Source organism: Morone saxatilis, unplaced genomic scaffold, assembly GCF_004916995.1.
Source record: "Morone saxatilis isolate NCDOM2014 unplaced genomic scaffold, NCSU_SB_2.0 Contig16, whole genome shotgun sequence".
NCBI classification, from domain to species: Eukaryota; Metazoa; Chordata; class Actinopteri; family Moronidae; genus Morone; species Morone saxatilis.
In genome coordinates, this window is record NW_023339718.1 from 21,305,838 (window position 1) to 21,320,808 (window position 14,971).

At 38.2% G+C, this 14,971-nt stretch overlaps 2 protein-coding genes across 4 annotated transcripts in view; one reads left to right on the forward strand and one right to left on the reverse strand.

The window, feature by feature from the left end:
* LOC118325713 (interleukin-6 receptor subunit beta) overlaps positions 1–7,234 on the forward strand; it is a 12,386-nt gene extending 5,152 nt beyond the window's left edge. Inside the window, exons 9-15 of the mRNA XM_035658493.1 lie at positions 330–530; positions 1,551–1,649; positions 2,285–2,428; positions 3,283–3,408; positions 4,253–4,337; positions 4,610–4,691; positions 5,361–7,234. Coding sequence (XP_035514386.1) covers positions 330–530; positions 1,551–1,649; positions 2,285–2,428; positions 3,283–3,408; positions 4,253–4,337; positions 4,610–4,691; positions 5,361–6,029 — 1,406 coding nt within the window. The 3' untranslated portion in view covers positions 6,030–7,234. The remainder of the gene's footprint in view (positions 1–329; positions 531–1,550; positions 1,650–2,284; positions 2,429–3,282; positions 3,409–4,252; positions 4,338–4,609; positions 4,692–5,360) is intronic.
* On the reverse strand, positions 6,752–13,403 carry nudt12 (nudix (nucleoside diphosphate linked moiety X)-type motif 12). 3 transcript variants are annotated; one of them, XM_035658494.1, is made up of 9 exons: positions 13,297–13,364; positions 12,646–12,735; positions 11,452–11,674; positions 10,685–10,988; positions 9,996–10,275; positions 9,495–9,662; positions 9,000–9,113; positions 8,602–8,801; positions 6,752–7,760 (listed from the first exon to the last, which is right to left on the reverse strand). In XM_035658494.1, the coding sequence occupies exons 3-9, from the start codon at positions 11,655–11,657 to the stop codon at positions 7,650–7,652; spliced, it is 1,383 nt and encodes a 460-aa protein (XP_035514387.1). In that variant the 5' UTR covers positions 11,658–11,674; positions 12,646–12,735; positions 13,297–13,364; the 3' UTR covers positions 6,752–7,649. The 3 variants fall into 3 exon arrangements, with proteins under 3 accessions (XP_035514387.1, XP_035514388.1, XP_035514389.1); XM_035658495.1 differs by having other exon boundaries at positions 13,302–13,323; XM_035658496.1 differs by lacking the exon at positions 12,646–12,735 and having other exon boundaries at positions 13,297–13,403.
* Positions 13,404–14,971: the final 1,568 nt, after the last annotated feature.

Below are 14,971 nucleotides of genomic sequence, written 5' to 3' on the forward strand. Positions count from 1 at the left end.
CAGAAATTGAATATAATAGGTATGTTTTCATTAGTGTATAGGCACTTGAAGATAATGGTTGTGTTTTCATTAACTTAGAATGAGCCGTTTTATCTACACAGGGTTCTCTTCCCCTGAGAGTCTGAAATATGATAAGCAGACAGAGATAAGAGATAGATGGATGAAAAAAACGCTGCTTTGTGGTGTGTTAATGTGCTTGGAGGAATCTCTAAAATAAGAGATCTGAAAATTGGCAGCTGATCACATTATGTTGGTGTTCTTGCGGATTATGGTGATGAACATGCAGGTGATCTTGTTCTTTTTAAATAATCCTGTTGTTGTCCCTGCAGCTCTCCCTTCAGTCAGAAACATGTGGGTTTCCAGCTCTTTCCCAGCTATGAAAGGCCTTCTGGTCCAGTGGGAGAACCCCACAGCCCCGCACTCTGTCCCGCCTCTCAGTCATTTTGCTGTTCAGTGGCACTCTGAGACTCGTCCATCCACTAGCTACTGGACCAACGTGAGCAGCTTCACCACCTCCACTGTCATACAAGGTGCAACTGTGTTAAAATATTCAACACCTCATTTATTTTCTGAATTATCCATTAGGAAATATATCCAACTATACCAGAGAAGATGCCTGTCCTACATTTTGGTTGTGCATGTTTTAAACAAAAGCTGTATCAGTCAGTGTGAAGATGTCACTAATCAGCAGGCAGATATGGTATTGACACCTATGTGGCAGATCAGTATGTATATCTGTATATCTGGAGACTTTCTACTTAGCAGATAGGTTAAAAGTGTCATTTTTGGTCAGATTGTTCAAACCAGGCCAAATGACTAACCATATTATCATTTGAATCAAGTATAAGCTAGATTAATCTGCCACTACAAATTGTCCTCAACAAATGCACTATTTCCTCCTGTTTGAATCATTTTTGATGAACACTATGGGGACCTGCAGTTTTAGGAAATTACTGAGCCTTTTTTATTAATTTAATTACATATTTGTGAGTTGTTTTGGGTCTTTTCATGGGATTTATTGACACTTACAAAAAATAGAAGCCTTTGACTGGGGGCAATCTTTATATGCATCTCAACATCGAATGCTTGATCGTGCACATAAAAAAAAAGCATCACACTAATTTCCTCTGTAAACCAATTTCTCACATAGTTGTTTTGTTATGACTAGTTACTAAATTGCTGTAAGAAGCAGCTATAGGTAACAAACACTTTCTGCAGCTGCTTTACAGTAAATTGCTTCCAGCAGTGAAATGTGATGTGGTGTCTGAGCAGCTAAGCTTTTACTCTGAAAGGGCAGCAGGACAAAATAGCCTAATTAAAAATAAAGGCCCATCTTATATGAAGGCCTGGTTTACCCTATATTTGAGGTAAATAATTATTAAGAATATAATATCTTTTTATAATAGATTTTCAATATATTCCTATACATTATAATCTATTAACAGTGTGTTGAAATTTCCCCATTGTGGGACTAATAAAGGCATATCTTATCTTATCTTATCTTATCTTACAGGTACTATATTATCTGTGTGTGTGTGGTGTGTTTACAGATGTCGACCCTGGTGATACCCACCTGATCAGTGTGTTCCCTGTCTACAACCAGCAGTGTGGATCTCCTCAGTCACTGCCTGCCAGTCTGCAGCAGGGAGGTAAAGTCAGAAGAGCTGAACACATGCGCTGGTGATCAAGATCACATCTGGAAAGAATAAGTGGAATTCTCTCCACAAAGCACTAATCAATGCACTAATCCAGCCCTCTGTCCTGGATGGATAATGGAAGAACAGGGCTTGCCAAAAATGAGTGGTGTCAGCAAAATCAACAGTTTTATTTGTGCTTTGAATATCCAGAAAGAAATTATTTTCTGGATATTAGTTTGAAATAATTTTATGAGCAACAACCAAAAAAAAGAATAAATCACAGAATCACAGAGTTTTCTTTTAAAGAAATAGTATAAGTACTATAGTTACTCTATTATTAGGTTTTCTTTCTTCATTTATTCAGCCTTTTTCAAAAGCTACAAACTGGACAGAGTTTGCTCACTTGAGCCCACACAGAGACTGGAGCCAGTTAACTGCATCCTCTAGTTTAAATACAGTTTTAGACTGTATTATTGTTGAGATTAGACTAGCAGCTTATATTTATTGGGAAATGAGTAAAACCATTTTGGACGTTTGTTTTTTAAACTGTCACATGCTGTTGTTTATCCACAGAATTTGATTTACAATAGATATTAACATGAACACCATCTAATTTCTGACAGAGCACATGTATTGTGTTTTCTCAGCTCTGATGGAGGCAGTTAAACTGAAGGTGGTGGACGTGACCAAGACTGCAGTGACGGTTGGGTGGACGTGGCAAAGAAAGTCCAGATCAATCAGAGTGAACAGATACAGAGTAATGCTGAGGAAAGGCTCGGAGAGAGAGGAAAGTAGGTTCACTGATGTGTATTAGAAATGTGATGAAATGCTTGTGTGCTCTGGCTCTCTGTATGTACACAAAGGTCATACATTATACACACAGTATACAGTACAGTCTGAGGTGCATATGGGTGTGCTGGTTGTTCAGCAACCTGGCTGCCTGTGTCAAGAAACTGTTACTGAGAGGGGTGGTGTGTGATTTGAAGTAACGTAATATAATATAATATATTCTATATATTAATAATATTTTTCTATGGATGGAGCAGGAACAGAACATGAGCAGCGTGGTCAGTGTCTTTAATGATGTTTTATGCATCAGTCAGGTTAATTGTGCCATTTAAGTCACAGCATATTGAAAAATTCTTCTTCATAGCTAATTTTTAATGTCACAGTAATTATCTATTTAGCAATGAATGCCAAAAGTTCTGTTTAAGAAAACAAAACAAACTCCCAGCTTTTTTCCCCCCATTCGTATCTGCAATGTAGGCCAATGTATGTATGTAGGCCAACTTGCTAAATTGCTGGACATAATAAGTCAGCATATCTGATATTTACATCAATACATAAATAATAGCCTAATTTTACACATGATCGATGATGATAAAGATACAGAAAAATAAAAATTCACATCGTCATTCACAAATCGTGTTTTTAAGGGAGCTTGCGTCCTTTTAAGGAGCCGAGCTTCCCTTGGCTCCCTTGTAGTTGTTTCACTACACAACAAGCTCACAGTTAAATTGTTGCTTATTATTTTGAAACTTTTATCCAAACCTTCCATACCTCTGCCTCCAGCGAATGTATTTTAGGTGACATTTGCAAGTTGCTTTTTACAATCTATCTGTAAAGAGACTGTTCTCCTTTCTAGCTCTTCCTTTGTGGCCAGACCAATGTCACCACACCCTCACCAACCTGAAACCCAACACTGAGTATTCTCTTATCCTACTGGCTGATAATGTTACCAGAAACATCATCCCTGTGAAAACTGACTTTGGTGAGTTTAACAGTTTTTTGCTCCTGGGCTTTTCCCATCATGCTTCAAGCAATGATTAAACTGACATGTATACATACTTTAAACAGGAAGTCACATTGAGATTGAGAACTCATTTTAAAGTTCCAGTGTATAACATTTAGTCGGTTCTATTGGCACAAAGAGAATATAATATGTATAATTATGTTATCATTGGTGTTTGTTGCCTTAGAATGAGCCTTTCATATATACTGTATAGATGCCACCGGTTGCCTTCTATGGAGTCATGTTGAAACAGCATGTTTCTACAGTAGCCCAGAAGGGATAAAACAAACACTGGCTCTGTATAGGGACGTTTACGTTTTTTTGCTAACCACAGTTTCTCCTTCATGCTTGGAAGGGGAGGGTAATGCGAGGGAGTTGCAGTCTTTAACTACACCGCTATATGCCACTAAATCCTACACATTGGAACTTTAAGTGAGACCCAAGTGAAGAGTAAACATAAAACAACATGTCAAATGGAATCCTGGAAGATTATATCTTAAATCTAGCAGCATGAATTAAAATAGAATTAGACACAAACACAAGTGTTTTGTCTATTTGCATGTGTTAGTGCATTGAGCTCTCAGGGCCACCGTAGACAGAAAATGAGGTCACAATCCAGTCATCTAGTCACAGATATTTTTGGTATGTGTGTAAGATGCAGATGCAAATTAGCTGTAAGAGCTACAAGATGTCAGTGTTTTCCATCAATGGTTTATTTTGTTATGAACCTTGGAAGGGGGTAAAGAAGCATTTCCACAGTAATCCTTTGATTCTGAACTGGAGATTCACAGTTCTGGAAACCATGAATGCTTTTCCATTTCAGATGAGGTACCAGCAGTTGCTACAGCGACTCCTCTGCTGCTGCTGGCTGTTGCTGTGTTCATCATCTCCATCCTGTCCAGGACTGTGTGAGTCAACACACACACACAATCAATTCTGATGGCTTCAATAACACAGGAATGCACCTACGGTTGTTTTATTGTGGCTTGTGACTGGTTGGATCATATGGGACGCTTGTGTACTACATTAGCATCTCTGTCATTTGTTCTGTTATAATAACTTATGGAAGATAAAAAATGGCAACTACAGTATGTTGAAAAGATAATCAAGACATACATCATATTTTGTTCCAAAACGCCATTTTGAATTAAAATTTATTTCCGGTACCATTACTGTGCAGGTACAAGTCTTACTTCTTTCCACCCATCTCCAGCCCTTGGGGCAGTACAGCAGGCCAGTGGCTGATGGATCCACATCCCAAGGTGATCTGCTTTTTATAGGAGTCTTGGTTTCTTATAACTTGGATATTATTGTTGTTTGTGTGTATTCATTTATTTATTATTTAGAGCTGAATCCACCTTGCTCAAAGAAACAATCATATCTAGTCTCAGATTGAGACTTATTTTTCTGAAAACAAGAATCTGCGTCTTTTACCTGCAGTTCAGGAATTGTCTAGCAATTGGTCTTAGTATGTTGAAACAACACAGAAAAAGACAATTTTCCAAAAAGATGATTGATGTTGATTTTATATTATATAGCCAATTTAAATAATCTTATCTATTTTGCAGACAACAAACTTTAAGTGGTCATAAAATGTATCCAGTCATTAGAATTTCCTTTTATTTGATTTTAACATGATTTATTGATTATTTTATGGTTATTTTATGTTGGTGAAAGGTTATGGGATCCATCCCTGTAACCAGACATTATTTGATTCTTGATTTTTATCAAATTTAGTGGGGAAATGATGAATCAGTTTCACTGGAGCTTTATGATGTTCCGCTGAAATATTCAAATCCCTCAAAATGTAGTACTGTGTGTTGCACTGGTATAGACAGACGCACCATTAGAACATAGTTTCAGTTAAACCTTAGTGGAAACCTGCCAGAAATCTACACTTTTTATCCATGAAAACTTATTCCCTTCAACAGAAAACTGCAGAGAGAAACATCCTGGACATAGAGGACTTCCAGTTGACAGATGTACTCGGAGAGAAAAGTCTCATCATGGTCAGTCCGAACTCCCAGTCCTCCTCAGAAGAGGACCTACATGAAGACACGTCTCTGCTTGTGATCAGTCACCTCAGTGCCAAACTGTCAGCCCTCGAATTGGACACAGAGTATGTTTGTGATGCTCCAGTAATCACAGAGAACCAACTGGTTTCTCTTCAGTCCTATCATCCTGACTACACAGTGAACTGTCAGCATCTGGACAGAGTTTTCTTCTCTGAGCAGAACAGAGAGGCAGACTGGTCGACGCTGCATCAGACACATGAAGCCAACAGATGTTTTCCTCAGAAACAGGAAGAGGGCAGACTGGTCGACTCTTCTGTGACATTGCATCAGAAAGAAACTGCTGTAAAAGCATTTTTTTGTGACTTCATGGCTAACACGAACAGTCGCTGTGTTTATCAGATGACCTGTGAGGAGGACTATGTGGTTAACTCTTCCTTCCTGGGGAAAACTGATTTTGAAACCGAGAGTGGACACACCAACTGCTCTCACCTGATCTGTGAGAATGATTATATAGCAAACAGTTGCTTTAATGAAAAAACTGCAGACGAAGACGAAGACGGAACCAACAACTTCAGTACTGCATGATAGATCAGTGGCACAGATGGAGAAAAAAAGAGCAAAAGGCTGCAGACAAGCTGCTGACTCCTTGTGGTTGTAATGTCCATTACACAGAAGATAACTAAATTGCTGGACATAATAACCTGCTAATATAACATTGAATGCTAGCACAGCATGGTTACATGGCCTATTCTGTCAGGGACTTTTGTTACTGCCTTCTTTCTCTTTCCCCACATTAATTGTATACAGTATTTCAGCTGATAACTATCAAAAATAAGAAATGCAAACACAAATTCTTAAAGGAACAGTGTCTAGGATTTACTGGCATCTAGAAGTGTAATTGCAGATTGCAACTCCCTCGCTCCACCCTTCTGTTTTAAACACAAAGAAGAAAGTGCCAGTGCCATAGAGCCAGTGTTTGGTTTGTCCCTTCTGGGATACAGTAGAAACAAAGCGGTTAAACAAGGTGGCCTCAATGGAAGGCGACCCATGGCATCTGTAGATAAAAACGTCTCATTCTAAGGTAATGAAAACACAATAAATATTATTTTCAGGTGAGTATACATTAATGAAAACGTATGCATTTTATATTATATATTTCTATTAATAGATCCACATAATGTTACACACTGGACCTTTAAAAAAAAAGAACAATATAATGCACACAGCATGTCAATGATGGACGGATGCATGGATGGACATTTACAACAGAAACATGTTAGACAAAATGTTGCCACAGACAAAGACAATTAGTTAAATTTAACAATTTAATATTTCCAGTTCATTTCACTTCATACAACGTTTATACATCAATTATCAGTATCAGTGATCCGCCATTTTGCTGTTTTCATCTTAGCAGTAGTCAAATTGTAAAGAAGAATTTTTCAGGGGGACATAAAATTTTCTTTTGCTTAAATACTGTATTAAACTACATGTATTAAGATGATTAATGGTTATTGATTTTGAGAGTGGAGTTTTAGATAACGGTAATAATGAATGGCAGAGCTTAAATTTTATGTCGAGATTTGTCTAAAATTTATATAGTATACATTATCCCAGTATAGATGTTGTTGGCTGTCAAAAAGAAAAATCTACAACAAACTTCCATTTGCATGAACATAATGCCAACAGACATTAAACTGTACATATCCAGGCATTTATTAAAAATATTTGTTTTGACATGTCTTCATATTGTGCATCAGCATTAAAATGTTGGTTTTGTTATGCTCTAAGCATCTGTAGTGTTGACATAATTTATTTGAATTCTTTCTGGAACAAGGCTGCTTCCATTTCTTCCCAACCTTTGCACTTTTTATTTAATCCACTGTCACACTGCAAGTTCCCATGTGTAAGTCCAAACTTGAGATCTGAAGTGACTGTTGCTGTCAAGTAAGAGTGTATTTGTCAGCTTTCCCAGTTTGTACAGTTCTGTCTTTAACTGTAGGTGTTGTAAAGGCTGTATCATTGCACAAACAAGCAGTGCATTTGGAGTTATTTAACATTAGCACTGTGTCATGTACAACCTCACTTGACTGGCAGCTGGTTTGTCGTGATAGAGCAACAACTGTCCAGACAGCTGATGGTTTTTTAGACCCATCTTACTGTCTGCAGGTCTGCCTAAACTGGCTGGGGTTAAAGTGCTAAAGATTAGAGGTTTGAGTTGATACCAATCCAGTGTCTGATCAGCTGGTGGGCGATGGTCTGTCTGGGAGGGACGGTGAAGGCTGGAGGGGCTCTTCTGAGCAAGGAATCAATCACCTAAACAAAAAAACCCCAAAAGTTAGATTTCATTGCAGCAGTGTATTCACACTAAACATGTGTTTTTTTAGGTTGTTTTTGTTAAGATCTCCGTTCACACCAAAAGAAAATCCAATTTTTTTTCCCCCCATTCTCTTTTGGTCAGAAAATGGGAAGATTTTTCATTATAAACTCTGTTCTGTTTCCTCCTGCTCTCTATCACCACTTTTACTGTGCTTTAATACAGAAATACTCAATGATTTGTTGCCCTTTAACTCCAGGTTGTACTGTGTATTTGGCTATATTGGCATTTAAATGAGTGATCACAGATCAAGTTAGAGATGACAAAATGTTATTTTTACTGCCACATAGCATGTGACCCAGTACGAGTAGGCTAATGCCAGGCTTTTTCAAAAGCTCAGTTGTTCTCGTCCACACTAAAATGCCAGGCTGGCATTTTCACTCTTTGTAAAGCTCCATTTTTGGGTGGGAATAATGTCATCTTACTGTGAGTGACAGTCAAGAAAGAGGAAGAACTATGACTTCTGCAGAATACATGCTGTGTTTGTAACACAACAAAACATTGTAGAATATGTTCAAATCATTATAAATTATTTACATTTTTATTGAAAGCAATATATCAATTATAGATTTTTCTCTTCTGGATAAATATAGTGTTATATATCCTATTAATGTAAGCATATCCATTTTACTTTTTAATTATCATCATTGACTGAACCATCTCCATGACAACTATTCTAATGGTTGTGATCAGTAGTAATAATACTTATACTATTACTGTCATTATTATTATTATTGGTAGTTGTGCTAGTAGATGTAGCAGAATTTGTTATGATTGTACCTGTTGCCGTGGGAACCACCGAGCTTCCTCAATCTCGTTCTCATCCACTTTGATGTCGGTCGATATGGCAACAGCGAGGCAGCCAATCATGATGCTGGAAGGCATCGGCCAGGGCTGGCAGGAGACATACTGGACAGGTCCGACCTTCACACTGCTCTCCTCCTCCACCTCCCTCCTCACGGCCTCCTCGATCGCCTCTCCTGTAGGAACGTGAAGAGGTCACTGTGTGCCACTTCTATGTTCATCACATTGTAGTAGTTTAACTGGTGCACACAGTGCACAAAGCTGCTCCTCTACGTAAACTGTTAAACTTAACACTTGGTTTTTGGTTAAGGTTTGGGTATGCTTCACAGAATTAATGTGAATCAACGCAATGTGTGTGTGTGTGTGTGTGTTACCAGGCTCTACAAATCCAGCCAGACAAGAGAACATGCCAGCTGGAAATATCTTCTTCCTTCCCAGTAAACACTGGTTTCCATCAGGGTGGATCACCAGCATGATGACCACAGGATCTGAAAACACACACAGGACAGAGGAAGAAGTTTATTAATTACCTTTCAGTCACAACTGATTTTTATTTTTTTAGCAACTGTTCTGACTATTTTTTCATTTTGTTATTTATTATTGTTCTTGTTAAACCACTTGTTCCGTCCAACCAGCAGCCCCATACCCAAAGATGTTCACTTTACTGTTACAGATATTCACTCCGTTCATAGGTGACAGATGTTTTATACAACATTAGACAATTTTTTTTCACCTGGAAATTTTACATTCTCATTCGTGTACACGTCTATTGAATTTAAATATGTACTTTTGTACTGTTTTTCCTGCAGGCTTCGACCTATTAGCAATTATCAAGAGCAGATATGTGAGAACGGGGTGGAGCTGCATACCGACTCGTGGATAACAGGTGTTGTGAACCCCCTTAAGGCTGCTGCAGTCAGAGTTCAAGCAACTCCTCTTGTATCCTCCCTCCTCCAGCTTGGTGCTGCTGCCACACGTCGGACAGAAGCTGTAGCGACTGTGCCAGGCCAACACTGATCGAGCCTGAGCCACAACTCCTAGAGGGTGAAGAGACGGAACATTCAGTTAGTTTAATCAAATATAGCAGCCATACAAATTCAAAAACAAACATACCTCAACAATAGACACGCATTAAAAAAAAAAACATTACAAAATCAACATGAAACATCTTAAAACATGAAAGACACTATACATTTTAACACTGACAATATGGCAGCTTAAAAAGAGACTGTATGAAACTATAAGAATTAAAGTGCTATGGTGCTGGTTTGTTTATTACACATTGCCCTATGATTTAGTATTAGAGTTCAGCAGAAAAAGACCAGCAAAATATGCCTCTGGGAAAGAACAAGATACTGTATCTTACTCACCGGCCTCTTCCTCATTGAATTTCAGCAGGTCTCTGTTGGGTGACTTTGGGAAGGAGCAGTTCTTTTCTCTGCAGCGTTTAAGAAGTCCAGCAGCATCCTCATCTGTGCTGATGGCAAACCAAGCAGGAGGCTCCTGGACACCCTCCTCTGTCTGAGAGGAGGAGGAAGAAGAGGACTGCTTTTTCCTCTTCTCCACTCCTAAGAAGATGAGCACAGTTGCAGGTTCCTGGAGAAGGTCTTTAACTGCCTCATATCTGAACTGGCACAGCTTGGTCTCAGCCTGTCACAGACATTGAATAAAACAACTTGAATCTTTGATGTGTAGAAAAGTTAGACTGAACAACAATGTCACTTAAACTAGCTGCTGGCTACAGGTTAAAAACTGTCTGGTTTCTGACGGCAAACTCAGCACACAGAGTGATGAGGCCATTATAGAATTTTGATTATAACACCGCTAAGATGAAGTTATAAGTTACATTTCCTCATCAATCACAAATACAAACCTACTCCTTTATGCAGATGATATGGTACTTTAATTTTCAAGCCAATCCCTAGCTTACTGTCATGATTGCTTTTAGATGTGTACAATAGAACGCTCTGAAATAAGGGTCAAGCATCTGAATTAATTTCCAAACATAGTGATGGTTTCAAATCTGAAATATCAGTAACATTTGCCTTCAGCCACGTACCCCTGCATTGTCGTCCTCCTGGGAGCTGCTGACCATGGGGCTGAGGTTGGAGAACAGGAGGTAGACTGTGTCTGGGTCACTCTGTTTGGCCTCCAACCAGACTTTGTCCGTCCTCTTCCCACTCAGCCGGTCCAGCGTCTCTCTGCTGAAATAGTTCTCGTGCTGGTTGAGGTCAGAGCCTGGCAGGACTCGCTGGCAGCCGTCATCTGTCCGACCCAGGAGGTCTGAGATGTGTCTGTGGCCCCAGAATTTGGCGATATCAAAGGCGGTCTGTGACGAACTGTTCACTGAGAACTTGTCACAGCTGCAAGATTGAAAATAGAGAAGAGATTAGAAGGAATGATCTAAGAAGTGGGGAACATAATGCTATTGACTGCTATTTATTTATATACATAATTCATTAACCTAACAAATAAAGCATTAATTAAATTGGTCAAACAAAATATTTAGAAGTGAGGCCTGCAATCCTTTAGTACTCCTAGTTTAATTGATAAAAACATGAGAAACAACACCAATGAACTACGAAAATAACTATAATAAAATAAAACATATTAGCCAAAAGTGCTTTACAAGGCTCTATGTTAATGGCTGGCCTATGTGTGTAAGCTTGCTTTGGCTGTTTTGGCCCCCTGGTGGCCAAAAATCTCTGACTGCAGCTTCAAAGTGATACTCTATTGTGTTGAGTATTTTAAACTCAAAGTAACATTTTGAGTGTAGCGTTGCTTTCTTTTTTTCCCCTATTTTGTCTCCATTTCAACTCTCTGTACCCATGTGACAGCAGCGCGTCCACCACATGGTAGTGTCCGTTGCGAGCGGCTAGCATCAGGGCCGTCCAGCCACTGTATCCCGTCTGGTTGATGAGTGAGGGGGCATGTGACAGCAGCACAGACACCTGGGTCAGGTCTCCTCGGGCTGCAGCATCCAGAAACCTCTCCACCATCTCCTCCTTCGCACTCAGCTGGAGGCTCGTCATTCTGGCTGCCTGGAGAACTAAAATGAACCTCACATTAACAGGTGATCAGGCATCAATACAAATAACATTATTACATTTATGTGTCACAAAACATATATATATATATATTATACTATATTCTATACTATATTCATAATATATATATATATATATATATATCTCATTTAAATTTATAGGTGTTCAAATTAAAAACATTTAAAAAAAGGTAAATCGCAGTCTACGGCTCTTCTGCCAGCAGCGCAGGGGTCTCTCCCTCTCCTCTTGTGCACAAGCAGTAAGTAGGTGTGGGGCCGGCATTTAATATTCTCCTTCTCACTCTTCTCACTGGCTCTCTGGATTAGCCTGTTCCTATAGCTTATATGTAAATAGATTGTTAGAGTTTGTAAATATTTAAATAGTTTGTTTGATCTCCTCTCTTTTTTGTTCAAATATATAATGTTAAGCAAGAAACAATAACTCATCCAATGACTAAAAGAATAACGACTGTTGCTGATTTCAATTTCTTATTCAGATATAAGGGAACAACTAACATTCATGGGGGGACCAGAGGAAGTCAATGAAGTGATGCAAGTTACTGAAACAAAGTTATTATACTATATTCATAATGTAAGATCTTCTGTAAGACCTTCAATTTGGAACAATAGTTGGTAAGTATGGGATGGCTGCAGGAGGAGTTCATTTTTAGCCCTCAGCTGATTCCAGTATTTTTAGACTCATTTAAATCTGAATACATGGCCTTGTATTTATTCCTAAAATCCTGACTACAGCCATTAATGAAATGATTTTTTTATTCGAGAAGCCAAAGCTGTGTTCTTGGAGGTCGCCCTGATACCTTTAGACCCCATGGAGTCCTTGCTGCAGCAGTCATGTGTTAGACTCTGACCTTTGGCCCTTTGCTGCCTGTCAGCCCCTCTACCACCCCTCTTCTGTCACTCTTTAGCTGTCACCATCAATTAAAGGCAATAAAAGCTAAAGCTATTTGGCTTACCTTAAACCACTGAAATCATTACTCCCTCCATAATGGCCACTGAGTCACCACCCTGCCATTTCTGTCTTGGATGTGGACATCACATCAAACCTGGCACACAAACATCATCCAACTCACTCATGCTGGTCTTCTACTTTACTGTCCTCTACTGCAACACTTAACAATTAAAAACTACATTAATGACTGTGTCTCTGTCTTTATAATAGCCCACAAGGGGAAGAGTCTCTCTCTGTTATTGGTGCAAACAGCTGTCAATCAATCATGGGTTACGCCTATGAGATCACACACTGTTACAAAACGCAGTTTACATGAAATAGGTTGAAAAACACCTGTGTGTTTCAGTTTTAACATTCCCATAGTGACTGAGTTAATGAAGGTCTATCTTTATGGTGATTTTATCCACTGTGGTGTTTTAGTGTCAACGTGACTACATACATACAGCAGGTAGAGCAGCTTGTTGTACCCCTGAGGACTGTTACTATATGTATGCTGCTTACATTAACCTGAAGAGGACTGACTATTAAAGAGGCTTCTGAGCCAGCTTTCTGCTTCCGGCAGCGTCCTGTAAACAACAACAACTTCACCGTTTTACTGCGAGCCAATCCCAACACTTAAGTTTAACAGTGAGAGGGGAACTATTATAAAACGTACCTTACTTTCAGCTGCGGGCTGTTTCCTGTCTGTCCCGGCAGCAGTTTGTTGTGTTGGATAAAAGGTGACGAGCTGCGTTCAAGAGCAACAGCGACGCCGAACACAACTGTGCTGCCTTTAAGTGCTCCTTGAATTACCGGATCTTACAGCGACAACGTGTAACCTTTCCAGTTTTCTCTGTTGAAGTGTTTGTTGATTTACTCTCTCAAAGTGTTTTACGGTTAGCCGTGCATGTTTTATTTGAGAAATATTTAAAAGAAGGCTTGGGGAGTAACGGATTAAATGTAACATCATTTGTTACATAATCAGGATACAAAAAAAGTGGAATACTTTACAGTTACAGGGGAAACAGTACAGTTACAACTTTTTTACACTGAGTTGAAGACACAAAAAATCTTTCCATCTTTCCATTTTCTTTATTTCCTAAAAAGGTCACATTGTTCTGTTGTCTTAAAAAATACACTTGCATCAATACTTTTTATTGACATTTATTTTCAATTATTTTTATTTGCATATTTGGTGTTGATGTAATCCAAACGTAATGAAAGGTAATCAAGTTAGGTTACTTCAATATTGCGATACTTGGATTAGATATACATTTTTAAGATGTTGAGAACCTGGGAAGTTGTGTTTTCCGAGGAGCCTCTGAATGCAGCAATGTTTGCACTTTGCACTTTGCTTTGCAGCACTTGGTCTCCTGTCTGCTGTCATTGATCTTGCTGAATACATTGAAATTTACAGTTGACCTACTCTGAAAAACAGCAGATAAAGTGCTAATGGTTATATGAATCAACTGTTCAATATAAGATGCATTTAAAAAAAATAAAAAAAGAAGTAGTACCTTTTACTTTAGTGAAAGTACCAGAGCAATAATGCATAAATACTCTGTCCTGCATGTAAATTTAGTAGAAGTGTTCACAGCATAATGTACTTGAAGTACTCAAATTTCAGAATAAGATATATATTATTTAATTGGATTATAAACAGTAAAAATCTCAGTGCTCTATTTTAAATCTCTTCTTAAATATCTCTTTTATCTTATTGCTTTTTCTTAACAGATTGTATTTGTGGTAATTATATGAATTATTTCATCTTTTTTGTATGATTGGATATTATTAACTTTTGTTTTTACTGTAAAGCACTTTACTTTGTAACTTTGTTTTGAAAGTGAAGTAAATGTACATTCCATCACAGCATGAAGCTTATTTTATGTCTTGTTGAACAAGTAATACTTTAACTGTAACTCATCCCCACTTTCACACCAGTTTCTTTCGAAATTGTTTGTTCCAGAGAAGCTAAATTGACCCACAAATGTTCTAAAAACCCAGGCAGAAACAGACTCGACAGAAACACATGGTTTAGTTAATATTTTAATAAAATAATGTACAAAATAATGTTACCAGAGATACAATGTCTTGCTACCAAGTGAAAAAAAAATACTACTTCATAATCACAGGTCACCTGAATACCAACAAACATTCTGAAATCATGATTTTATAATTATAAATAAACAAAATAAGTTAATATTTACTGTAGTTACTCTCATTCACATAAAAACACACTGAAGCCACAGAATATACAACCTGTTATTAATGAAGGAAAAAGAAACAGCCTTCTATATGTTGATTGGGTTGATTAATGTGTTAATGAGATTTGACAGAAATGTACTAAAATT